The sequence below is a fragment of the Saccopteryx bilineata genome, chromosome 10, assembly GCF_036850765.1.
Source record: "Saccopteryx bilineata isolate mSacBil1 chromosome 10, mSacBil1_pri_phased_curated, whole genome shotgun sequence".
NCBI classification, from domain to species: Eukaryota; Metazoa; Chordata; class Mammalia; order Chiroptera; family Emballonuridae; genus Saccopteryx; species Saccopteryx bilineata.
Window position 1 is genome coordinate 46,415,446 of NC_089499.1, and position 27,361 is coordinate 46,442,806.

At 39.4% G+C, this 27,361-nt stretch overlaps 1 protein-coding gene across 1 annotated transcript in view; it reads left to right on the top strand.

Moving 5' to 3' along the window:
• Nucleotides 1-1,479: 1,479 nt before the first annotated feature.
• C10H3orf20 (chromosome 10 C3orf20 homolog) overlaps nt 1,480-27,361 on the top strand; it is a 112,251-nt gene continuing 86,369 nt past the window's right edge. The window contains 3 exon segments of the mRNA XM_066245138.1: nt 1,480-1,960; nt 2,717-2,854; nt 24,221-24,340. Coding sequence (XP_066101235.1) covers nt 1,480-1,960; nt 2,717-2,854; nt 24,221-24,340 — 739 coding nt within the window.

Genomic DNA, 27,361 nt, shown 5'->3' on the forward strand with positions numbered 1-27,361 from the left:
AGAGTCGATGGTTGGAAATCTGTGCTAACAGTTGTCAGAAGGTGCCAGACAGCAGTCCTTCCCCTGCTCTACAGGCCACCATTTCTAACAAGTGTGCTCAATGGGGCCATTTAAGTCAGATAGCAGGGCCAACTCACTGACACGGCATGGAAATGCTGGCAAAGGTGATCAGAGGGGGGCCCTGCCCTCTTCTGCTGTCAGCTTCCCCTTAGACCAGCCTTTCCTATGTCTTTTGAATTCCTGAACATCTTTCATATAGAGGCTCATACTCTCACAAAGCTCCTCAGAAATTAAATCAGTTTTGTGTAGTGTAAGATCAAGAAGTAACTTTGTATTTTTTTCATGTATTTTAGATTGACATGGACGTGGCATGTGCTTAAAGGGTTTATTTTGATCAGATGAATGAACCTTTCAGATCTGATTATAAAACCCTAGAAGTTTATTTGCATATTTTTTTCTAGCCATTTTGTGTTCATCAAATTGTTCTTCATACTCTCTCTCTTTAACCAATGGTCTATTTTTGGTATAAAGTAAGAAGATAAAAAATAAAACAGTTTAGAAGAATGTCAAGGTAAAAACCACCTAGTAGCATCTAACGATGTTCAGCTAACCTGACGTGAAAACATATGTCCACTTGATGATCACTCAGAGCCCTCAAGTTTTTTTTAAAGTAGGAAAATACTACAGTTTACTGATTTTAAGGTACACATTTTCCCCGTTTTAACATCTCTGACACTGTGGTATGTCTTACAATCAGTGGTATCTCACATTGATTTTTTTTTCATGTAAGATAGTGCATCAGTTATATCAAATCTAATATTTTGTGAAATGTGGCAAGTATTATTAGTCATTAAATTTTTAAAAACTTACTCTTTTTATTCTTTCTTGTCTTCCCTTGGACGTACATGTTGAATAATGGCAACGCATCCTTGCATTGCCACCAGGAGCTTATCCAGCCAGGAAGCTTAGCTCCTTACTCCAGAGAAAGCTAATAAGACATCTTTCTGTTTTTGCAAGTTTTTATTAATAGACCACGAGAGATTTTCCACTCTCAGACCTCTAACTACAAAAGGTATGATAGAACCTTTCTCCCTTCCCCATCCTTTCCATTCCTCCATCCCCTGGGGTCCGTCCATAGCAATTCGGTTTGTGTAACTGACCCTGGAACAGTTTTTGGAAACTGCTCATCCCCAGGCCCTCCCCAAAATGACTAATATGAGTCTATCTGAGGTTTCTCTGGGAAGAGAAGAACATACCTTTGCCCAATTGTGGAAGGAGTGACCAATTATTATCCTTCTTGGATAGGACCCGCTGGCTTAATGACCTATAAGAGCCATTTCAGCATTTCTATACAGTCTGTCTCCAAGCCTTCACTTTAGGTCAGAATTTTCACTCTCGTTCACCTCACAGTGCTCTGACTCTTTACAGCTGAAGGTCTCTCTTGTCTGTATTACCTAGCAGTATGCATGCTGTAGCAACATGAGCAACATGAAGAGTAACCATGAACTCTACCTGCAGTATGCAGCCATGGCCCCTATGCTGCTGGCCCACATCTCCAAATTATTCATCACATGCCGGAATGCAGGCATTGCTGTACCTAAGGGCATCAGAAACATTTTTGAGTTCACCTGGGAGGAGCTCATCGCTGGCCCTATGGTCCCTTCCCCGTCTGACATCCCGGGCCTGGAGATCAGCATTGGGACCCCACCCATGGTACTTGTAGAATCAACCCCTGTGCAGGTCCCCATCCAGAAGAAGCAGCTACCACCATTAGTACCACCACCACCACCGATGCTACCCACATCCGCTGGGCCATCCAGGTTTACCACCCACTCTAACACCTGTGGCCATCGGGTGCGCTCTAGCCAGGAGATCATGCACACGTTCCAGCAGCAGTCCATCCACCTGCTGACAGAGCTGGTCACCCTGAAGATGAAGGCCATGGAGGAGTCTGTGTCTGGTAAGTCTGGCTTGTCAGATTTTTCTCCATTTTGGGGGAGGGGCTGGAATGGTCTGTCTAGACGGATGTGTTGTGTTTACCACACCCACCCCAAACAGATATAGAAGGATGCACTGGGAACAGGTAGCAGCCATGGATCTTGCTGTAGGCATTGAACTCCTTTCATGACAGTCCCCAAGAATCGTCCCCTCACCCTCTCTGCTCTCCGTTCCCCCAACTTTGCAGAGCCAGGACTGGAAAGTTGGCTGTAGAGAATGGTGTGAGGTTAGAGGTACTGAGGGGTGGAGTTTGTGGAATTGCTACAGAACTGGATAGGGGTGGTACTCAGGAGCAGGGGACATATGAAGTTGCCAGTCAGGGGGAACAATTGGTGGGTGGTACATAGAGCCCAGTAGGGCCAGAATCAGGGAGAGTTATGAGAACTGGGGTCCATCCATGGTGAGGGTGTCATCCCAAGATCAAGGCCAGGACCTAGAGTCACATCAGTAATCAAATCTTCTAAATATTGTTATTTTAAATACCAACAGTATCAGTACCCAGGTCTATGGGTATGGAAGAGAGAAGGGCAAGGTGGGCAGAGAGGAATGTGCTACCGGAGAACTTACCCTTCTTTTAGGAACCCCCCCAGTCTTACTTACCCTAGGTACAGATCTCCAGTCTACCCTTATTTCCTGGGCCATTTATGGAGGTCCTTTTCTAGAAGCATTAGCCCCATGCTGGAAGGAAAATTAGTTGCTTTGAAGATTTGTTTAATAGGTGCCAACCCCCTGGACATCAGAAGGCACTTCGTGGAGGCCAGCCAGCTCCTCCACCTCAAAGCTAAGGAGATGGCTTTCAATGACCTGATGTGTGCCGTCAGGAGAAGTGGCTATGGTGTTGGACACATGGGGAAAGGTGGGTACCCACGCTTTAGCCCTTAGGTGAAAATTCAAACAGTACCAACCAAAGTGCAATGGAGAGGTCAAATATCCAGTTTAAAATGTTTGATGTTTCTGAGAGTTGAGGTGGATTTGGAGCAACAAAGATTCTCAAATGCTGCAGGTGAGTGTATAAATTAGTGCAGTTCCTGAGGAGAGCATTTGTTAGTATCTGTGAGGTGGGAGATGCTCTAACATCTCACAACCCAGCAATTCTTCTCCTAGCTCATTCCCTAGAGCTGTGCTTCTCAAACTATCTGCAGTGAAGGACCAATCTGCAAATTTCTGACCTCTTGTGGACCTACCCTTTTAAAACTATGATAAAGATGTCACAGCAACGTCAAATTGCTACAGAGGTTTCTAAATGTTTACTCTGAATTTTTGTGCTCCCACGGTCATGGCCTGCTGTGGACTCATACCAGTCCACAGGTCATACTTGAGAGTTGTTGTTGACACTTGTGCAAGAAATCATACCATAATGTTTATTGCAGAATTTTTTGGAGTGCAAAAAATTGGAAACAAATGTCCATTGACAGGAGGAAAAAACAAGTAAATTATAGTCTGTTTAGAAGCGAAAATGAAAGTGAATCAAGTACTAAGCACATATATCAATAGAGATAAATATTAAAAAATACTGTTAAGAAAAAATGTTATAGAAGGATACATTTGGTATGATACTATTTAAATAAAGTTGAAAAGATTGCAAAGTAATAATATATTGCTTATCTGGTACATTATACAAAGTACAAGTATAAAAGCACAAAGTTGGAAGAGTGATCTTTGGAGCAGGGTGGAGGGGAGTGGGATCTGGATGCCACAGTGATTCAGTCATATCTGTAATATTGTATGTCTTAAGCTTGGTGGATATACAAGTATTCATTTGGAATGCCTTAAAGTCCTCATTGTTAGGAGGTTTCAAAAGGAAGCATAAAAATTTTACACAGTAGTTACCCCTTATTTGCAGTTTCACTTTCCACGGTTTCAGTCAACTGGGATTTGAAAACATTAAGTGGAAAATTCCAGAAATAATTCATATGTTTTAAATTGTGTGCCATGCCATTCTGAGCAGTGTGATGGAATCTTGTGCCATCTTAGTCCGTCCCGCTCAGGACATGAATCATTGCTTTGTCCAGTATATCCACACTGCAGATGCTCCTCACCCACTAGTCACTTAGTAGCCATCTTAGTTATCAGATTGATTGTCATGGTATCACAGAGCTTGTGTTCAGTAAACCCTGTTTTACTAATAATGGCCCGAAAGTGAAAGAGTAGTGATGCTGGCAATTGGGATATGTCAAAGAGAAGCCATAACTTGCTTCCCTAAATTGAAAAAATTAAACTCCTAGACTTAATAAGGAAAGAAAAAAATTGTATGCTGAAGCTTCTAAGACAGACATGGCCAACATATGGCTTGTGTAATAAGTGTATGTGGCCCACGAATAAATTTTTAATATTCTCCGCTACTTTAAAATCTCAGCTACTCAGAAGCTGAAACGTCTTTGATTATTGGAAATCGAGATATTTAAGAAGATAGTGATACGCGGAAAAGAATTCTGCGTGTGACTAATCTAGAGTTAACTTCCAATAATTGGTTGAATGGATTCATGATACTTATTTATTTTTTTTAAAAATTCCATTATAAAGATTTACAACTTTTGTATTTGTCTGTATTTGACATGAACTGTTTGACGTTTAGTAGTGATGTGAAACCCACATTCTTTTAGGTGGGGTTTGCCAGTGTGCACCCAAGGTCAAACAATTCGTTATTTTTGTGGTCAAGTGTGCTGAATCAAGTGGCATTGTAGCATAGACAATAGCTGCAGTTGATAACTGAAAATGTGTCCAGGCTGTTTGTAAAACGAAATGATTGTTTTATTTGAGATATAACCCCTTCAAGCTCATTTTACTAATTAAATATTGTTTCAATTGCTTGTGATACAGTTTGGATATTTGTACGGTATGTAATTATAGTTTTATTAAAATATTTTTTTATTAAAGTAATATTGTATATTAAAATTTTTCCCCTTACTTATATTTTACAACAAATTAAATAATAAAATTTTGTTTACTTAAACGAATCGTTTTTGTATTTAACATTTTTTAATTTTATTATTTTGTCCGGCCCCTGAAAAAAGTTTTCTTTCTAATCTGGCCCGGGGGCAAAAACTGTTGGCCACGCCTATACTAAGATCTGTGGTAAGAACAATCTCCTACCCATGAAGTTGTGAAAAAGGAAAAAAGAAATTCATGCTGATTTTGCTCTTGTACCTCAAACTACAAAAGTTACAGCCACAGTATGTGATCATTGCTTAGTAAAGATGGAAATCAGGCATTACATTTTTGTATAAAAGACATGAACAGAAAATATTTTCCAATCAGTGGGGACACGTTGCTCCAGGAAACATTGAGGCTTCAGAAAGACTTCAGCAAGGGATCCCCTGAAAGGAGTGACACCAAGACATTTTCTGTAAGCAAGCGACGGTTTCACAGATTCAGGAATCGGTTTGGACTGAAAAATATTAAAATTACTGGAGAGAGAGAGAGAGAGAGACCACATTCACATAACTTTTATTACAGGATATTGTAGTAATTATTCTATTTTATTATTGCTTTTAACCTTTTACTGTGCCTGATCTAGAAATTAAACTTTATCATAGGTATGTAGGTATGGAAAAAACATAGTATATATAGAAGTCAGTACTCTGCAGTTTCAGGCATCCACTGGGGGTCTTGGAATGTGCCCCCTGTGGTTAAGGGAGGTTACTGTATCTCATAACCATTTGCCCCCACCTATAAAGTCTTCATTTATCATCTCTTCTATCCATTGAACATTTGTCAGGCTTCCCTTGATGGTCAGAGGTTAAACATCTGATAATAATGCACATACAGTGCAAATAAATTACATAGTAGAACTGCAATCCTTGGGGGAAATGTGGATTTCATTAAGTCAATGAAAGTGATGTTGGAAAGCTACTCTGTTCCCACACGAAGCCACTGATGAGCGACACGGTGGAGCAGAACTAGTAAGCTACTAAAGACAGGAAAACCATCTAGGGCAGTGGTCCCCAAACCCCGGGCCGCGGACCGGAACCAGTCCATGGGCCATTTGGTACCGGTCTGCAGAGAAAGAATAAATAACTTACATTATTTCCGTTTTATTTATACTTAAGTCTGAACAATTTTATTTTTAAAAAATGACCAGATTCCCTCTGTTACATCCGTCTAAGACTCACTCTTGATGCTTGTCTCGGTCACATGATACATTTATCCGTCCCACCCTAAAAGCCGGTCCGTGAAAATATTTTCTGACATTAAACCGGTTCATGGCCCAAAAAAGGTTGGGGACCACTGCTCTAGGGTAATAATGATCCATGCAGAAAGGATGGTTTGGGTATCAAAGGGTTAGAAATAAAAATTGATAAAGCTTGGGTATTTTTGCAGAAACAAAAAAACAGTCATGAAGGGCCTGACTGGTGGTGGCACAGGACAGAGTATCAACCTGGGGTGCTAAGGACCCCACCTTTGAAACCCCAAGTTCTCCAGCTGAAGCATGGGCTCATTGGCTTGAGTGCAGGTTTGGCAGCTTGAGCACAGGGTCGCCAGCTTGAGTGCCGGATCATCAACATGATTCCAGGGTCACTGGCTTGAGCCCAAAGGTCCCTGGCTTGAGCAAGAAGGGTCACTGGCTCACCTTCGGGCCCCACGCCCACCTCAGTCAAAGCACATGTGAGAAGCAATTAATAAAAACAACTCAGGTAAAGCAACTAAGGGTTGATCCTTCTCATCTCCCCCCCTCCCCCATCTCTCTCTAAAAATAAATAAAAAGCAGACATAAAGGGACTTATGTTTTATTGCTATCATACAGCCATTCAGGAAAAAAAGAATGACATCACCTCAAAAAGATTGACACAGTTGTTTTTATTTCTTATAAGAATTATCACGTGTTTATAGTATCAATGAATTTTTGTTAAATACAAGATAAAAGAGGGTGTTTGGTTTTTTTTGATAAATTTTGTTTTCCTTTTCTAAGATAAAATCCCAAACTCTTTTTCCCCCATGCTATTTACCATGCAGTGGAGGTCTCTTTTTTTTTAGGGGATTTACTCTATGCCATTTCTGTTCAGGATCAGCTATGCCCTGGTAACACAGGTCCTTCTAAATTATACTGTAACTACGTATTTTTGCATGTGGTTACCAACATATATGTAGTTCTGCACCTTGTCTTCTCTATAGGGCTTAGAGATTCATCTCATTGGGGTGGGGGCGGGGGAGACAGCTGTCCATTGGTCTGTTTATGAAAAGGGGGAGTCCCACGGGGGATGTCATGGTAGCTCTGGCCCAAGCACCCACCCATGGTACTCCCACCTGAACATTCTGTTCCTTCACCTTGGAAAGGAAGACTTCATCGCCATTTTAGCATTCCACCTCATGAAGTGTTGAAGCACTCTGCAGAGCCACAGGCTTTTACCTGTGCCGCTTGAGCGGCACACAGTAGCTTCCTGTGTCCCTCATGGTTGTGTTAATCTTAATGGAGGAGAATTTGTCAAGAGCTGAACTCTGGAGAGCCTTTTGGTGATGTCCGTGTCCTGCTGCATCAGTGGAGCTCTAGGAAAGCTTCTCTGTTCATCACACTCCCCCTCCATCACACTCCCCCCTCCATCACACTCCCCCCTCCATCACTCTCCCTAGGAACTCTCGCTTGGTGCCACATCTGTTGCAGCCACTCCTTTCTTTAAACAAGCCTAGAGCTTGGGGGGGGGGGAATCAAAATGACAGAATATAAATGAAGAATCTGTCCACTTCTTTCAGAAAAGCATTCACCAAGGAGAACTTGAATTAGATAGCTCTCCCAGAGCATTAAAGAGAAGATACAAATCAATTTGTTTTGCATAAATTTCGCTTTCCTAGACCGTCTTAATATGTGAGGTAGAACAAAGCTATAACTGAGTCTGGAGTATTCGTCCCTTAAAGGTGTAGCTAGAATATACATAATAGTAAGACTGGTTCCAGCCTTTTCTCCTGTCCTAATACCTACTAGTCCTGGCTTGTCATAAAAGAAAACTCCTTGATTTGTAGTTAATTTCAATATTATTAAATAGAGCATATAGAAAGAAGAAAGTGAATAATCTTCCCATCTTTACATATAGCTATTTTTCTTCCACTTATGTAATTTTCTTTGTGCTCTCTCTCCCACCCCTGCCTCTCTCTCTCTCTCCCTCTCTCTCTCTCTCTTTCTCATGTGTGTATGTTTTTAAAAGAATACAGCAGTTTTCTATTTCTCAGTGTCATTGACTCAACAGACAAATGTTTTCCAGTTTTCCAACATGGTTATATACTTTTAATAATTGTCATTTAGAGCAGGTATAGATTCCTTCTAATATTTATGTTCCATAATTTATTATTATTATTTTACAGGGACAGAGAGAGAGTCAGAGAGAGGGATAGATAGGGACAGACAGACAGGAATGAAGAGAGATGAGAAGCATCAATCATCAGTTTTTCATTGCGACACCTCAAGCTGGAGACCTCGGGGTCTCGAACCTGGGTCCTATGCATCCCAGTCCGACGCTCTATCCACTGCACCACCGCTTGGTCAGGCTATGTTCCATAATTAATGCTTAGGTTTCTGTTTCTTTTTATTATGAGTACAATAGGTATTGTAGCATGCAATTTTATATACATCACTTATTTCTGTAGTGTTGGTGATTAAGAGTGATTACCTAGGAAAGGGCTATTGGGGCAGAAGTTCTCAGTATGTGTTTAGCTCTTGCTAAATATTGCTTTCTTGATGAATTTTCTTTACACCAGTAGGGTTGACTAGTTTTATTCCATCTTTACCAGTGTTGGGTATAGTTCTTTTCTTTTCTGCTCAATTAGAAGGTTGTTCTAATTTTAGTTTTTGAATCACTAGTGTGATTCTGCATTACAGCATCCAGTGTGCAGTCTCTGGTTATTATCTTTGTCTACCTCTGAAGTCAAGTTTTCCTTTTTTTTATGGTTTGTTTGAGTTGTGTGAATGAATGACTTGCTTAACATTTCCTAACAATTAATCAGTGAAATGACCATACTTGGGGGAAAGAATAATGAAAGGATTCGATGAAGATTTTCTATGAGTGATGGGGGTGTTAAATTCTAATTCTTTAAAAAAAAATTTATTGTGTTTACATAGATTCAAGTGTCCCAATGAATACATCCCCCAACCCCGTGTTCCCCTCCACATCCCCCTTCCCCCCTCCCTACAACGCCCTCTACCTTCCCTCCAGGATTTCCTTTTCTACTCTCTATAATGCTGTGTTATGTATATATAGTTTCAGCAATCTCTTTCCCTTCTCTGATCCCATCCTCTCATCCCCTTTCTCTCTGTCCGTTTTCCCTCTGGTCCCTTTGATCCCACCTCTGCCTCTATTCTTTTTTTAAAAATTTATTTATTAAATTTAATGCAGTGACATTGATAAATCAGGGTACATATGTTGAGAGAAAACATCTCTAGATTATTTTGACATTTGATTGTGCTGTATACCCCTCCCCCAAAGTTAAATTGTCTTCTGTCCCCTTCTATCTGGTTTTCTTTTTGCTCCTCCCCTCCCCCAACCCCTCTTTCCTTCGTCGCCCCATCCCCCCTCCCCCCACCTCCCATCCCTGTTGCCATCACATTCTTGTTCATGTCTCTGAGTCTCATTTTTATGTCCCTTCTATGTATGGATTCATATAGTTCTTAGTTTTTTTTCTGATTTACTTATTTCACTCCGTATAATGTTATCAATGTCCATCCATGTTATTGTAAATGATCCGATATCATCATTTCTTATGGCTGAGTAGTATTACACAGTATATATGTACCAAAGCTTTTTAATCCACTCGTCCTCTGATGGACACTTGGGTTGTTTCCAGATCTTTGCTATTGTGAACAATGCTGCCACAAACATGGGGGTGCATTTCTCCTTTTGGAGCCGTTCTATGGTGTCCTTGGGGTATATTCCTAAAAGTGGGATAGCTGGGTAAAAGGCAGTTCGATTTTCAGTTTTTTGAGGAATCTCTCCATACTGTTTTCCACAGTGGCTGCACCGGTCTGCATTCCCACCAGCAGTGCAGGAGGGTTCCCTTTTTTCCACATCCTCGCCAGCACTTATTCTGTGTTGTTTTGTTGATGAGCGCCATTCTGGCTGGTGTGAGGTGATATCTCATTGTGGTTTTAATTTGCATTTCTCTAATGATTAGTGATGTTGAGCATTTTTTCATATGCCTATTGGCCATCTGTATGTCCTCTTTGGAGAAGTGTCTATTATCTCTTTTGCCCATTTTTTGATTGGATTGTTTGTCTTCCTGGTGTTGAGTTTTACAAGGTCTTTATAAATTTTGGTTATTAACCCCTTATTAGACGTATTGTCAAATATATTCTCCCATTGTGTAGTTTGTCTTTTTATTCTGTTCTTGTTGTCTTTAGGTGTGCAAAAGCTTTTCAGTTTGATATAGTCCCATTTGTTTATCCTGTCCTTTATTTCACTTCCCCGTGGAGATAAATCAGCAAATATATTCCTCCGAGAGATGTCAGAGAGCTTACTGCCTATGTTTTCTTCTAAGATGCTTATGGTTTCACAGCCTACATTTAAGTCTTTTATCCATTTTGAGTTTATTTTTGTGAGTGGTGTAAGTTGGTGGTCTAGTTTCATTTTTTTGCAGGTAGCTGTCCAATTTTCCCAACACCATTTGTTAAAGAGGCTGTCTTTACTCCATTGTATTTCCTTACCTCCTTTGTCACATATCAGTTGTCCATAGAACTGTGGGTTTATTTCTGGGTTCTCTGTTCTGTTCCATTGATCTATATGCCTGTTCTTATGCCAGTACCATGCTGTTTTGAGTACAATGGCCTTGTAGTATAACTTGATATCTGGAAGTGTGATACCTCCCACTTTATTCCTCTTTTTTAAGATTGCTGAGGCTATTCGTGTTCTCTTTTGGTTCCATATAAACTTTTGGAATATGTGGTCTATATCTTTGAAGTATGTCATTGGTATTTTAATTGGTATTGCATTGAATTTATAGATTGCTTTGGGTAATATAGCCATTTTAATGATGTGTATTCTTCCTAACCATGAGCACGGTATCTGCTTCCACTTGTTTGTATCTTCCTTGATTTCTTTTATCAATGCTTTGTAATTTTCTGAGTACAAGTCTTTAGTCTCCTTGGTTAAGTTTTACTCTTAGGTACTTTATTTTTTTGGTTGTAATTGTGAAGGGGATTGTTTCCTTAATTTCTCTTTCTGACTGTTCATTGTTGGTGTATAAAAATGCCTCTGATTTCTGAGTATTGATTTTATATCCTGCCACTTTGCTGAATTCATTTATCAGGTTCAGTAGCTTTTTGGCTGAGACTTTAGGGTTTTCTATATACAATATCATATCATCTGCAAATAATGATAGTTTTACTTCTTCTTTTCCAACTTGAATGCCTTTTATTTCTTCTTCTTGTCTGATTGCTGTGGCTAGGACTTCCAGGACCATGTTAAATAAGAGTGGTGAAAGGGGGCACCCCTGCCTTGTTCCTGATCTTAAGGGGATTGCTTTTAATCTTTGCCCATTGAGTATGATGTTGGCTGTGGGTTTCTCATAGATGGCTTTTATCATGTTGAGGTATGTTCCCTGTATTCCCACTTTGCTGAGAGTTTTGATCATGAATGGGTGCTGGATTTTATCAAATGCTTTTTCTGCATCTATTGAAATTATCATATGGTTTTTGTCCTTCTTTTTGTTTATGTGATGAATCACATTGATTGATTTACGAATATTGTACCAGCCTTGCGTCCCAAGAATAAATCCCACTTGATCATGGTGTATGATTTTTTCCATATATTGTTGGATCCGGTTTGCTAATATTTTGTTGAGGATTTTAGCATCTATATTCATCAGAGATATTGGCCTATAATTTTCTTTCTTTGTGTTGTCTTTGCCTGGTTTTGGAATCAGAATTATGCTTGCCTCATAAAAGGAGCTTGGAAGTCTTCCTTCCTCTTGAATTTTTTGAAATAGTTTGAGAAGGATAGGAGTTAGTTCTTCTTTGAATATTTGGTAGAATTCCGTTGTGAAGCCATCGGGCCCCGGACTTTTCTTTGTTGGAAGTTTTTTGATAACTGTTTCGATCTCATTTGGTGTAATCAGTCTGTTTAGGTTTTCTGATTCTTCCAGATTGATTTTTGGAAGATTGTATGTTTCAAGGAATTTGTCCATTTCATCTAGGTTGTCTAGTTTTTTGGCATACAGTTCTTCATAGTATTTTTTTACAATATTTTGTATTTCTGTTGTGTCAGTTGTTATTTCTCCTCTCTTATTTCTAATTTTATTTATTTGAGTCCTCTCTCTCTTTTTCTTGATGAGTCTAGTTCAAGGTTCATCAATCTTGTTTACCTTTTCAAAGAACCAGCTCCTAGTTTCATTGATCCTCTGTATTGTTTCTTTAGCCTCTATGTCATTTATTTCTGCTCTGACCTTTATTATTTCCTTCCTTCTACTACATTTGGGCTTTACTTGCTGTTATTTTTCTAATTCTTTTAGATGCAGGGTTAAGTTGTTTATTTGAGCTTTTTCTAGCTTCTGAAAGTGTGCCTATAGTGCTATGAACTTCCCTCTCAGTACTGCTTTTGCTGTGTCCCATAAATTTGAGTTGTTGTATGCTCATTGTCATTCGTTTCTAGAAATTTTTTTTTATAGTGTAAAAATCCAAACCTTTAATCCAATATACAAAATAGGGAAGTCTCTAATACAGGGGTCCTCAAACTTTTTACACAAGGGGCCAGTTCACTGTCCCTCAGACCATTGGAGGGCCCGGACTATAAAAAAAACTATGAATAAGTTCCTATGCACACTGCACATATCTTATTTTAAAGTAAAAAAACAAAACGGGAACAAATACGATATTTAAAATAAAGAACAAGTAAATTTAAATCAACAAACTGACCAATATTTCAATGGGAACTATGCTCCTCTCACTGACCACCAATGAAAGAGGTGCCCTTCCAGAAGTGTGGCAGGGGCTGGATAAATGGCCTCAGGGGGCTGCATGTGGCCCACAGGCCATAGTTTGGGGACCCCTGCTCTAATACAAAGTCACTTATCTTGGGCATGATGGGAATGTACCACTTCACATCAAAAAGGGTGGGAAAGGCTTAATCCCAAAACCAAGCCCCAGGCTACAAGGATCCTGCCTGCCCACAGCCTGCCCCCAACACACATTAATATCACCTGGATGACGGCCTCCACATGGGCAGCGCCATCTTTAACAAAGTGAGCAAATACATTTTATCTGCCCAACAATCCACCCCTATGCTCACTTTACTACCCACAATCTACACCACCGGCATCCCTGTGCAAGGAAATTAGGCACATTACACAAATTACAATACAACAACATGGCAAATCATACAATTTCAACAATCACAAATGTACACTTCACCAGTCTCTGAACACTTAGCCCAAAGCACAAAATGTCCTTGGCCTTCTTTCTAGCCACGGGAAAAGCTTCCCGGGGCAGGGGAGTGCTTCCAGCAAAGCCACCCCCCACCCCCATCAGGGTATTTTACATTGTCCAAAATTCATAAGTCCATACAACAAAGGAGTCAATGCCCACTCTGGTCGTAGTCCAGGAAATCAGTCCACGTACATGGGGCGTCAGCCACCCCCCTCATTCCTGCCGTCCTGGCAGGTCTTACACTGTCCCAAAGAGGGGCACATGGCAATGGCAGTCAGCATTTCAATCTCTGCTCCAGAGAACATGTCCAGCCCTATGTCTCAAAATTGCAGACCTACCAGGGCCATAGTAGGTGCTGCTTCCAGCTGGGCTATCACCTTCTGGAGACTGCAGATTGCAACTCCAGCCCGATTCTCCTCATCTTCCAAAGAGGAACTGAAAACACCAGCTCCCACTGCCGGGCTTGCAGCCCCGGGCCCGGCCTCAGCCCAGGCCTCAGCTTCAGCCTCAGCCTCAGCCCCGGCCTCCTGACGCTGCTGGCTCTCCACAATATCCAGGGCAATCTGCAACTCACGAACCTGTGAATCCTCTTTCAGCAGCTGCTCCATTTCCAGGCGAATCTCGCAAACCTGGTCGGCCTCCTCCTCCAGCGCTTCCTCCAGCTCTAGGGTCAGCATCTGTTTCTCCCAAGTTTGCTCCAGCTTCTTCCACTGCTTGCTTTGCAGGTTCTGGGCAGCCTCTTCCACAGAGCTCTCAGTTTCCCCTCGCATGGCTGTAAAAGTCAGCCAGCCTACAATCCCCAAAAGGACAGCCATGGGGAACCCTAACACTAGCCAGTCCTCTATTCCACCACTCAAAGGCTCCTTGCCGATCTGTATCGAATCCTGCCACAGACTACACCAAATGTAAAGCCAGTATCCATAGCCAGGGTCACTATCACAGCAGCCTAGCCCATGCAGGTTCGCATTGGATTCGGACAGTCGGTAAAGAAACAACGGAGCTACAAACTGGTGGGCCATAGTCTTTAATCCTAGCTTGCACCCGGCGAGCAAGTAAAAACATACACTGGGCTCCAAAACCCACTCACAGTCAGTGCTCACAAGGCTACTGACTTATCCGAGTTTCCTAGAATCAAAGGTTTCTAGGTCACCAGACTTATTCACCTCTGTTCCCCATCTCCTTCCTTCTCCCTGCACAAACTCTGCACTAACTGGCCTCTCACTCAACACTCCACCATCTTGGCTGCTTCTCCTGGCCTACTCCACGTGGCCTCCTTCTGCTCTCTGCTCTGCTATCTCCTCTAATATTAATAATCCCAGGAACCGAGAGAGCTAGGAATTTTTTTTATTTTTTCTTTGATCTCATTCTTAAGCCATTCGTTATTTAACAACCTGCTATTTAGTTTCCATGTGTTTGAGAATTTTTGAGCTTTTCTGTTGTGGTTCATTTCTAGTTTCATGCCGTTGTGATCGGAGAAAGTGCTTGATATGATTTCAGTCTTTTTAAATTTGTTGAGAGCACTTTTGTGCCCTAACATGTGGTGTATCCTAGAAAATGTACCATGAGCACTTGAAAAGAATGTATATTCTGCTGCTTTAGGGTGAAAGGTTCTGAAGATATCTATTAAATCGAGTTGATCTAGTGTTTCCAATAAGTCTACTGTTTCTTTGTTAATTTTCTTTCTTGAGGATCTATCTAGTGATGTTAGTGGGGTATTGCAATCCCCTACTATTATAGTATTGCTGTTGATCTCGCCCTTTAAATCCATCAAAGTCTGCTTTATATATTTGGGTGCTCCTATATTAGGTGCATAGATATTTATAATAGTTATATCTTCCTGTTGGATTACTCCCTTTATCATTATGTAGTGGCCTTCTTTATCTCTTACTATATCCTTTGTTTTAAAGTCCAGTTTGTCTGATATAAGTATTGCTACCCCAGCTTTTTTTTTATTTCCATTTGCATGAAATGTTTTTTTCCATCCTTTTACCTTCAATCTATGTGTATCTTTTGTTCTAAGGTGTGTCTCTTATAGACAGCATATGTATGGGTCCTGTTTTCTTATCCACGCAGGTACCCTATGTCTTTTGATTGGATCATTTAATCCATTTACATTTAAGGTTATTATTGATATGTAGTTGTTTATTGCCATTTTCTTCTTTAAAGGTGTATTCCTTTTTTGCTATATTCTTTTCCCACTTTGATCTGTTTACAACAGGCCCCTTAACATTTCCTGCAGCATTGCTTTGGTTGTAATGAATTCCTTGAGTTGTTTTGTGTCTGGGAAAGTTTTTATTTCTCCTTTGATTTTAAACGATAGCCTTGCTGGATAAAGTAGTCTTGGTTTTAGGTTCTTGTTCTGCATTACTTTGAATATTTCTTGCCATTCCCTTCTGGCCTCAAGTGTTTCTGTTAAGAAGTCAGATGTCATCCTTATGGGAGCTCCTTTGTAGGTGATACCTTTTTTTTCCTCTTGCAGCTTTTAATATTTTCTCTTTATCGCTTAGCTCTGGTATTTTAATTATGATGTGTCTTGGTGTAGGTTTCTTTGGGTTTCTCTTTAATGGAGTCCTCTGTGCTTCTTGGACTTGTGAGAGTTTCTCTTGCATTAATTTAGGGAAGTTTTCAGCTATATGATTGAACAAAGTCTCTATCCCTTGTTCTTTTTCTTCTTCTTCAGGAACCCCTATGATGCGGATGTTATTTCTCTTCAGATTGTCACAGAGCTCTCTAAGAGTTTCCTCTGACTTTTTGAGTCTCTTTTCTTGTTTCTTCTCTGCTTTCATGCTTTCATTCCAGTTGTCCTCCAACTCACTGATTCGATCCTCAGCTCTATCTATCCTGTTTTTAATTCCTTCCATTGTGGTCTTTATTTCTGATATTGTATTTGTCATCTCTCACTGATTCTTTTTTATACTTGTTATTTCTCTATTTAGGTGTTCATAATGACCATCCATTGTTGTTCTAAGATCCCTAAGCATCCTTACAATCATTATTTTGAACTCTGCATCTGGAAGTTTGATTATTTCCATATCACTCAGTTCATCTCCTGAAGGTGTCTCTTGTGGTTTCATTTGGATTGCACTTCTTTGTCTTCTTATTGTCTGTTTTGGGGTGTTTTATTTATAGAGTTGGTTGAGTCTAGGCTTGGTGTTGTCTGCCTCCAGTTTTCAGTTGTGTTATTTCTAGATCTTCTTGGGTTGGTATCAGCTGTTATCTGTAATCCACTTTCAGATTTGGGCAGCTTTGAAGTCTTGATTTTTTTGTTTTCTTAACAGGTGATAGTCTTATTTACTGATCTCAGCAGGGGGCTTCCTTGAAACTGTATCCAGGAATGTGATGGGTGTAACCTGAGACTCTGAAGGCCTCTTTAGCCAACTAATCTCTCTGGGGGCAGGGTGTTTTCTCAGCTTCAGTAGGGGGAGGTGTATCTCAGATCTCCATGGAGACCTGAGTTACTGCCCCTCCTCCCCACTTCTTGTTTTTAGCTATGTCTTGTTGCGCTGATTGGAGCTGGATAGATGTCTGGAGATCTCTGATCCGGAAGCAATTCAGTACTGTTTTGTGAAAGGTTCAGTCCCTACCCAGCTATGGCCGCCTCCAGCACGGATGAGTCAGCTTTTTTAGGTTGTCTCCTTCATTCCTTAGCCCCTCACAATCTGTCCCTCTCTCTTTCCTTTCTACTTGGGAGATAAGCTGGTCTTTTCAACACACCTTTCTCCCTGGTCACCAGGCAAGTGGCTGTGAGCAGTAGTTTCTGTGCTTTTCCCTTGTGTGAGATCCCCTCTGGGCTCTCAGCCTCATTCCCCACCCCCCCATTCCTGTAAGCAGGAGAGATTCAGGCGCTCTCTACCAGGTTTGTTGTGGCTTCTTCTTTGCTCTTTGGTTTTTGAGAGCTGTTCTTGTAGTTCAGAGTTGGTTTTTCATGCTGATTTTTCCTAAATTGATTTGTATTCCAGTTTGGTGGTGAGAGCTGGGGTCTGTGGTCCACCTACTGCACTGCCATCATCCACCTCTGCCTCTATTCGGTTCCTCAGTTCACACTGTTTATTGGATTCCTCAAATGAGTGAGATCATATGATATTTTTCTTTCTCTGCCTGGCTTATTTCACTTAACATAATAGTTTCTAGGTCCATCCATGTTGTCACAAAAGATAAGATTTCCTTTTTCATTGCCACATAGTATTCCATTGTGTATATGTACCACTGCTTTTTTTTTTTTTAATAATTTTATTTTTTTAATGAGGCGACATCAATAAATCAGGATACATATATTCAAAGATAACATGTCCAGGTTATCTTGTCGTTCAATTATGTTGCATACCCATCACCCAAAGTCAGATTGTCCTCTGTCTCCTTCTATCTAGTTTTCTTTGTGCCCCTCCCCCTCCCCCTTTCTCTCTCCCTCTCTCCACTCCCGTCGTAACCACCACACTCTTATCAATGTCTCTTAGTCCCACCTACAGTGGGAATAATGCAGTTCCTGGTTTTTTCTGATTTACTTATTTCACTTCATATAATGTTATCAAGATCCCACCATCTTGCTGTAAATGATCCGATGTCATCATTTCTTATGGCTGAGTAGTATTCCATAGTGTATATGTGCCACATCTTCTTTATCCAGTCATCTATTGATGGGCTTTTTGGTTGTTTCCATGTCCTGGCCACTGTGAACAGTGCTGCAATGAACATGGGGCTGCATGTGTCTTTACGTATCAATGTTGCTGAGTTTTTGGGGTATATACCCAGTAGAGGGATTGCTGGGTCATAAGGTAGTTCTATTTTCAGTTTTTTGAGGAACCACCATACTTTCTTCCATAATGGTTGTACTATTGATACTTTACATTCCCACCAACAGTGTATGAGGGTTCCTTTTTCTCCACAGCCTCTCCAACATTTGCTATTACCTGTCTTGTTAATAATAGCTAATCTAAAAGGTGTGAGGTGGTATCTCATTGCAGTTTTGATTTGCATTTCTCTAATAACTAAAGAAGATGAGCATCTTTTCATATATCTGTTGGCCATTTGTATTTCTTCCTGGGAGAAGTGTCTGTTCATGTCCTCTTCCCATTTTTTTATTGGATTGTTTGTTTGTTGTTGAGTTTTATGAGTTCTTTGTATATTTTGGATATTAGGTCCTTATCTGAGCTGTTGTTTGAAAATATCATTTCCCATTTAGTTGGCTGTCTGTTTATTTTGTTATCAGTTTCTCTTGCTGAGCAAAAACTTCTTAGTCTGATGTAGTCCCATTCATTATTTTTTGCCTTCACTTCTCTTGCCATTGGAGTCAAATTCATAAAATGCTCTTTAAAACGCAGGTCCATGAGTTTAGTACCTATGTCGTCTTCTATGTACTTAATTGTTTCAGGTCTTATGTTTAGATCTTTGATCCATTTTGAGTTAATTTTAGTACAGGGGGACAAACTGTAGTCCAGTTTCATTCTTTTGCATGTGGCTTTCCAGTTTTCCCAGCACCGTTTATTGATGAGGCTTTCTTTTCTCCATTGTGTGTTGTTGGTCCCTTTATCAAAAATTATTTGACTATATATATGTGGTTTTATTTCTGGGTTTTCTATTTTGTTCCATTGGTCTGAGTGTCTATTTTTCTGCCAATACCATGCTGTTTTGCTTGTCGTGGCCCTATAGTATAGTTTGAAGTCAGGTATTGTAATGCCCCCAGCTTCATTCTTTTTCTTTAGGATTGCTTTGGCTATTTGGGGTTTTTTATAGTTCCATATAAATCTGATGATTTTTTTGTTCCATTTCTTTAAAAAATGTCATTGGAATTTTGATGGGAATTGCATTAAATTTGTATATTGCTTTGGGTAATATGGCCATCTTGATTATATTTATTCTTCCTAACCAAGAACAAGGAATATTCTTCCATCTCATTATATCTTTTTCAATTTCCCTTAACAATGGTTTATAGTTTTCATTATATAAGTCCTTTATATTCTTTGTTACATTTATTCCTAGGTATTTTTTTTGTTGTTGTTGCAATCGTGAAGGGGATTATTCTTTTGAGTTCGTTCTCAAATGTTGCATTGTTGGCATATAGAAAGGCTATTGACTTCTGTATGTTAATTTTGTATCCTGCGACCTTACTGTATTGGCTTATTGTTTCTAGTAGTCTTTTTGTGGATTCTTTGGGGTTTTCAATGTATAGGATCAAATCATCTGCAAAAAGTGATACCTTTACTTCTTTTCCGATATGGATGCCTTTTATTTCTTTGTCTTGTCTGATTGCTCTGGCTAGAACCTCTAGTACCACATTAAATAAGAGGTACCACTGCTTTTTAATCCACTTGGCGACTGATGGACACTTGGGCTGTTCCAGATCTTGGCTATTGTAAACAATGCTGCCATGAACATGGGGGTGGATTTCTTCTTTTGAATCAGTGATTTGGTGTTCTTAAGATATATTCCTAAAAGTGGGATAGCTGAGTCAAAAGGCAGTTCGATTTTTAATTTTTGAGGAATCTCCATACTGTTTCCCACAGTGGCTGCACCGGTCTGCATTCCCAAAAGCAGTGCAGGAGGGTTCCCTTTTCTCCACATCCTCGCCAGCACTTATTCTGTATTGTTTTGTTGATGAGCACCATTCTGACTGGTGTGAGGTGATATCTCATTGTGGTTTTAATATGCATTTCTCTAATGATTAGTGATGTTGAGCATGTTTTCATCTGCCTATTGACCATCTGTGTGTCCTCTTTGGAGAGGTGTCTATTCTTTTCTTTTGCCCATTTCTTGATTGAATTGTTTATCTTCCTGGTGTTGAGTTTTACAAGTTCTTTATAAATTTTGGTTACTAACCCCTTTTCAGATGTATTGTCCAATATGTTCTCCCATTGTGTGGTTTGTCATTTTATTTTGTTCATATTGTCTTTAGCTGTGTAAAAGCTTTTTAGTTTGATATAGTCCCATTTGTTCATCCTGTCCTTTATTTCACATGCCCATGGAGCTAGATCAGCAAATATATTGCTTTGAAAGATGTTGGAGAGCTTACTGCCTATGTTTTCTTCTAAGATGCTTATGATCTCATGACTTACATTTAAGTCCTCTATCCATTTTGAGTTCATTTTTGTGAATGGTGTGAGTTGGTGGTCTAGTTTCATTTTTTTGCAGGTAGATGTCCAATTTTCCCAACACCATTTGTTGAAGAGGCTTTCTTTACTCCATTGTATGCTCTTACCTCCTTTGTCAAATATCAGTTGTCCATAAAGGTGTGGGTTTATTTCTGGGTTCTCTGTTCTGTTCCATTGATCTATATGCCTGTTCTTATGCTAGTACCAAGCTATTTTGAGTACAGTGGTCTTGTAGTAAAATTTGATATCAGGAAGTGTGATACCACCTACTTTATTCTGCTTTTTCAAGATTGCTGAGGCTATTTATGTTCTTTTCTGGTTCCATATAAATTTTTGGAATATTTGTTCTATATCTTTGAAGTATACCTTGGTATTTTAATAGGAATTGCATTGGATTTATAAATTACTTTGGGTAACATAGACATCTTAATGATGTTTATTCTTTCTAATCACGAGCATGGTATATGCTTCCACTTGTTTGTATCTTCCTTGATTTCTTTGATCAATGTTTTATAATATTCCGAGTACAAGTCTTTAATCTCCTTGGTTAAATTTATTCCTAGGTACTTTATTATTATTTTTTTGCAATAGTGAAGGGGATTGTTTTCTTAATTTCTCTTTCAGACAGTTCATTGTTGGTGTATAAAAATACCTTTAATTTCTGAATATTAATTTTATATCCTGCCACCTTGCTGAATTCATTCATCAGGTCCAGTAGTTTTTTGACTAAGACTTTAGGATTTTCTATGTACAGTATCATATCATCAGCAAATAATGATAGTTTTACTTCTTCTTTTCCAATTTGGATGCCTTTTATTTCTTTTTCTTGTCTGATTGCTGTGGCTAGGACTTTCAGAACTATGTTGAATAAGAGTGGTGAAAGGGGGCACCCCTGCCTTGTTCTTGATCTTAAGGGGATTGCTTTTAATTTTTGCCCATTGAGTATGATGTTGGCTGTGGGTTTGTCATAGATGGCCTTTATCATGTTGAGGTATGTTCCCTGTATTCCCACTTTGCTGAGAGTTTTGATCATAAATGGGTGCTGGATTTTATCAAATGCTTTTTCTGCATCTATTGATATTATTATGTGATTTTTATTTCTTTTGTTTATGTGATGAATCTCATTGATTGATTTGTGAGTATTGTACCAGCCTTGCCTCCCCAGAATAAATCCCACTTGATCATGATGTATGATTTTTTCATGTATTGCTGGATCCAGTTTGCTAATATTTTGTTGAGAATTTTAGCATCTAAATTCATCAGGGACATTGGCCTATAGTTTTCTCTCTTTGTGTTGTCTTTGCCTGGTTTTGGAATCAGAATTATGCTCACCTCATCAAAGGAGGTTGGAAGTCTTCCCTCTTCTTCAATTTTTTGAAATAGCTTGAGAAGGATAGGAGTTAGTTCTTCTTTGAATATTTGGTAGAATTTACCTGTGAAGTCATCTGGCCCAGAGTTTTTATTTGTTGGGAGCTTTTTGATAACTGTTTCGATCTCATTTGTTGTAATTGGTCTGTTTAGGTTTTCTGAGTCTACCTGAATGATTTTTGAAAGATTATATGTTTCAAGGAATTTGTCCATTTCACCTACACTGTTTAATTTTTTGGCATACAGTTCTTTATAGTATTTTCTTGACAATCCTTTGTATTTCTGCTGTGTCGGTTGTTACTTCTCCACTCTTATTTTTAATTTTATTTATTTGAGTCCTCTATCTTCTTTTCTTAGTGAATCTGGTTAAAGGCTCATCATTCTTGTTTACCTTTTCAAAGAACCAGCTCTTGGTTTCATTGATCCTCTGTATTGTTTTTTTAGTCTCTATGCCATTTATTTCTGCTCTGATCTTTATTATTTCCTTCCTTCTACTTCCTCTGGGCTTTACTTGCTGTTCTTTTTCTAGTTCTTTTAGATGCAGGGTCAAGTTGTTTATTTGAGCTTTTTCTTGCTTCTTAAGGTATGCCTGTAATGCTATGAACTTCCCTCTCAGGACTGGTTTTGCTGTGTTCCATAAATTTTGAGTTGTTACATGCTCATTATCCTTTGTTTTTAGGAATTTTTAAATTTCTTCTTTGATCTCATTGTTAACCCATTCGTTATTTAATAACATGCTATTTAGTTTCCAAGTATTTGAGTGTTTTTCAGTTTTTTCTATTGTAGTTCATTTCTAGTTTCATGGCATAATGATCAGAAAAGATGCTTGATATGACTTCAGTCTTTTTAAATTTATTGAGACTCATTTTGTGTCCTAACATGTGGTCTACCCTAGAGAATGTACCATGAGCACTTGAAAAGAATGTATATTCTGCTGCTTTAGGGTGAAAGGTTCTGAAGATATCTATTAAATCGAGTTGATCTAGTGTGTTCTTTAAATCTGCTGTTTCTTTGTTAATTTTCTTTCTTGAGGATCAATCCAATGATGTTAGTGGGGTATTGAAATCCCCTACTATTATAATATTGCTGTTGATCTCACCCTTTATGTCTATTAAAATCTGCTTTATATATTTTGTTGTTCCCATTTAGGTGCATAGATATTTATAATGGTTATATCTTTCTGTTGAATTTCTCCCTTTATCATTATGTTGGACCTTCTTTATCCTTTACTATAATAAGTATTGGTACCCCAGCTTTTTTTTAAATTTCCATTTGCATGAAATATTTTTTTCCATCCCTTTACTTTCAGTCTATGTGCATCTTTTGTTTTGAAGTGTGTTTTTTTAGACAGCATATGTATGGTTTCTTATCCATGCAGCTACCCTGTCTTTTGATTGGAGCATTTAATCCATTTACATTTAAGGTTATTATTGATATGTAGTTGTTTATTTCCATTTTACTCTTTAAATATACTTTCCTCTTTTACTAGATTTCCCCCCCCCCCTTTGTTCTGTTTACAACAGGCCCCTTAACATTTCTTGCAGCATTGGTTTGGTTGTAATAAATTTCTTGAGTTGGTTTGGTTTGTTTTTGTTTTTTTTTTTTGTCTGGGAAGCATTTTATTTCTCCTTCAATTTTAAATGACAGCCTTGCTGGATAAAGAAGTCTTGGTTGTAGGCTCTTGTTCTACATTACTTTGAATATTCCTTGCCATTCCCTTCTGGCCTCAAGTGTTTCTGTTGAAAAGTCTGATGTTATCATTCTGGGGGCTTCTTGTTAGGTGATTGACTGCTTTTCTCTTGCTGCTTATAGTATTCTTTCTTTATCTCTTAGCTTTGGTATTTTCATTATAATATGTCTTGGTGTAGGTCTCTTTGGGTTCCTCTTTAATGGGACTCTCTGTGCTTCTTGTGTGACTTTTTCCTTCATAAATTTAGGAAAGTTTTCAGCTATGATTTCTTCAATCAGGTTCTCTATCCCTTGTTCTTTTTCTTCTCCTTCAGAAACCCCTATTATGTAGATGTTTTTTCTCTTCATGTTGTCACAGAGCTCTCTTAGTGTTTCCTCAGACTTTTTGATCCTCTTTTCTTTTTAATGTTCTGCTTTTGTGCTTTCGTTTATCTTGTCCTCTAAATCGCTGATTCAATCTTCTGTTTCATCCAGCCTGCTCTGGTCATTTCACTCTTGAGAGATACTGGAGGAGTAGGCAGGAGGGACTATAGAAAGGAACCTTAATTTCTCTTAATAACTCAGAGCTTGCTTGTTCATTGAAAAACCTTTTTATTTCAAGGGATGGTTGTTTTGCACAACAGGGAACTTTAGAATATCTGCTCTATCATACTGATAGAGCAAAAAGTCCGTATTTTATTTCTGGTTAAAAAAATAAAATTGAAAAAATGAAGGAAGAATCCTCTCTTTTCCATTCCAGATTCCTTCACAGGCATATCAGCTGTGGGAGTGAACTCACCTTATCAGCTTACCTATGAGGCCTCTACAAACTGTCTGAGCTTTTCCCTCTCAACTGGAAAGGACATCAAGAAGAAAGCAGGTAACAGTGGTTCCCAGCAGGATCTCTTAGCCCATCTGTGATGGGAGTGGTGGGGGAATAGAAGATTCCCTGATTGATCAATAGCACAGTTTGATTTCGTTTTCTGATAGGAAGGATATCCAGCTGTCCTGGATATCCAGAAGCTCTTGACACATATTCTTTCCCATAAAGTTGACACATTTCAACTTATTACTCCAAAGTGCAGTCTTACTGTTTGAATGTTTATATGCCTGCCATTCCTGGTCATGTGGTTCTTCTCACCTGGGACAACACTTCTCTCAAACTCATATTGTTCATCCCTGAGTATCCTAACCTGACCCCCTCTGGTCAGAGAGATCCGTGTTGTTCTTACAAAGCAATTTGTAAGTGTAAAGTGGGGGAACTCCTCTCTGGAAAGAGGTATTTGGATACAAAACCTAACAGTGTGTCCTAAACTGGGCCAGTTCATGTGGGCAGGAAACAAAGAAGACATAGAGGGCACTCCTATTCTATTGAGGAAGATGTACATAAGAAAGAAAGGCTTAAGGGAAAGAATGGGTGGCAGATGAGGCCAAACAGTATAGCAACAGCTGTGCAGGCACTCAGAGCAGAGATGAGTCAGGGCTGGAGAAGGCAGGGTAAGGCCCCAGAGAACTTCAAGGCCACCTCCCTCCTCTGATGGCAGAGTGGTGCAATAGGGTTGGTGTGGGAGTCCTACATTTAAAGGAGGTGGTGGGAGAATTGGCATAAGGTAGGAATGCTTCAAGACTGTCCAATTGATTCCCACAGAAACTGGAGGTAAGGCTGGAAGTTGAGAAGTTTGGATTTTATTCCTGCTCCTTCCCCTGGCTGGCTGCATGATTTTCCTCCTCCAGGCCTCACTCTTCATATCAAGCTGATTCTATATCCTTTCAGTTAATGAGCAGATATTTAGTAAACAGTTGCTAGTTGTCAATCATTGTTCTAAATGCCAGGGGTACATATGTATACTCTAAGACAAAGAGTGTCTTCCTGAACGGAGCTGATACCTTCAGCTTCCCTGCACAGAGTAGATTCAGCCATCTCATTTCCCTGGTTCCTTTACCGCTATTGATAATGTTTCCTCTCACTGTCATTCAGCAGCCCACAATATCACCTCTAGTGCCCCACTTCATGTACTCCATTCTTATCATATTTCCTCCTGAACTGGCCCTAAACTGATACAGTCACTTTAAGGGAAAACAAAGTATCCTCAAGACACATAATGATTTTATGATTTTTCTTCCTAATGACCTCTAGTGTAATGCTTTGAGTAAGGTTGTTCATAAGCAAAAGTTAATTATGTTTGTCTCTTTGCCCATATGGCTATTTTTCTCTACTACCCCACCAAGATGCAATTTGTCTTGATATTTCATCATTCTCACTAGAACATATGTTCAATGATGCTGCATTTCTTATGGAGTATTGATACGTTTTGGAATTTTTCCCACATATGCATGCTAGACTGGATGATAAACCTTTCCTGCTAGTTTATAAGTAATCATGCATCCTATATTAACCAGGAATGTCCCAGTTTATGTTTATTGCCCTGATATAACTATGAATTATGCCCACTTTCAGTATAAAAACAGTGTATTTTCCAGTTTGAAAAATATATTGTAGAGTGATCCTGGCTTTAAGTCATTTAGGTTTGGGACCTACCCTATCTGTCCCAAGCTCATATGCTATCACACCTCACCAGCCAGCCCCCTTTGCAGTTGTAGGGCCAGACAGACTTGGAGCAGACAGGCTCTAGGAGTTGGGCCTGCCCAGAAGATAATAGCTCTTTCTGGTAAGTAGCCCAACTTTATAATAAGAGAACTGAGAGAAGTCTGTCAACAATGGAACAAGAGGCTGTCACCCTTGAGGACTCAAGGCAACAAGATGTAGGCCAGCCATGGATACTCAGGCCAGCAGATGTCCTGGGAGTTAGCCAGTTGGTAATTGGACCTAAGGGTCAAGTCTCTGTTAGGAGGAGTTGGGGAAGGGACAAGGAACCATTCAGGTTAGCAGATACCAGTGATGGTACTTAAGCATTAGCCAGAAACCCCAAAGCTTGGCTAACAATGTGAAAAAATCCTTCTGAGGCCCTCAGGGCTCAGTTGGAGCCCAAGAAATGCTCCTGACATGAAGCCAGATTTATTCTTTAGACCAAAGTGAAGTTGAGCCTGCATGTATCCAGGGAGAGCATGTGGCTGCATCTGGGTAGACAGTAGAAACTCAGAAGCAGGCAGGACCTGAATAGCTGCCTCTAGTCATGGAACTTTAGTCATGGAGGATCATCTCCACAATTTTATGTCATCATATCCTCATACCACTTGTCACAGAAGATAACTATAAAAAGAAGTGCAACAATCACAAAACATTATCATCTACAGTTTTGAGTAGGCAGAAGAAAGATTCAGCAAACGAAGACAGGGCAATGGAAATTATTTAATCTGAAGAACAGAAAGAAAAGATTGAAAAGAACAGAGCCTAAGGGACATCATCAAATGAAACAACATACATAATATGAGAGTCCCAGAAGGAGAAGAGAGAGAGATAAAGGGATAGAGAAAACATTTGAAGAAATAATGGCTGAAAAATCTCCAAATTTGATGAAAGACCTGAATATATCCACCAGAGAAGCTTGACAGACTCCATGTAAGAGGTACTCAAAGCAGCCCACACCAAGACACATTATAATCAAACTTGCAAAAGTCAAAGACAGAGAATCTTGAAAGCAGCAAGAGAAAGCAAATCACTACATACAAGTAATCCTCAATAAGATTATCAACAGATTTCTCATCAGAGATTTTAGAGGTCACAGGTCCTGAGCCAGTATATTCAGAGCACTAAAGGAAAAGAATTTTCAAATAAGAATTTTATATCCAGCAAAACTGTTTTTCAAAAGTGAGTGAAAAAGTATGGTGGTTCCTCAAAAACTTAAGAATAGAACTAACATATGACCCAGTAATCCCTCCACTGGGTATATACCCCCAAAACTTGAAAACACTGGTACGTAAAGACACCCACACCCCCATG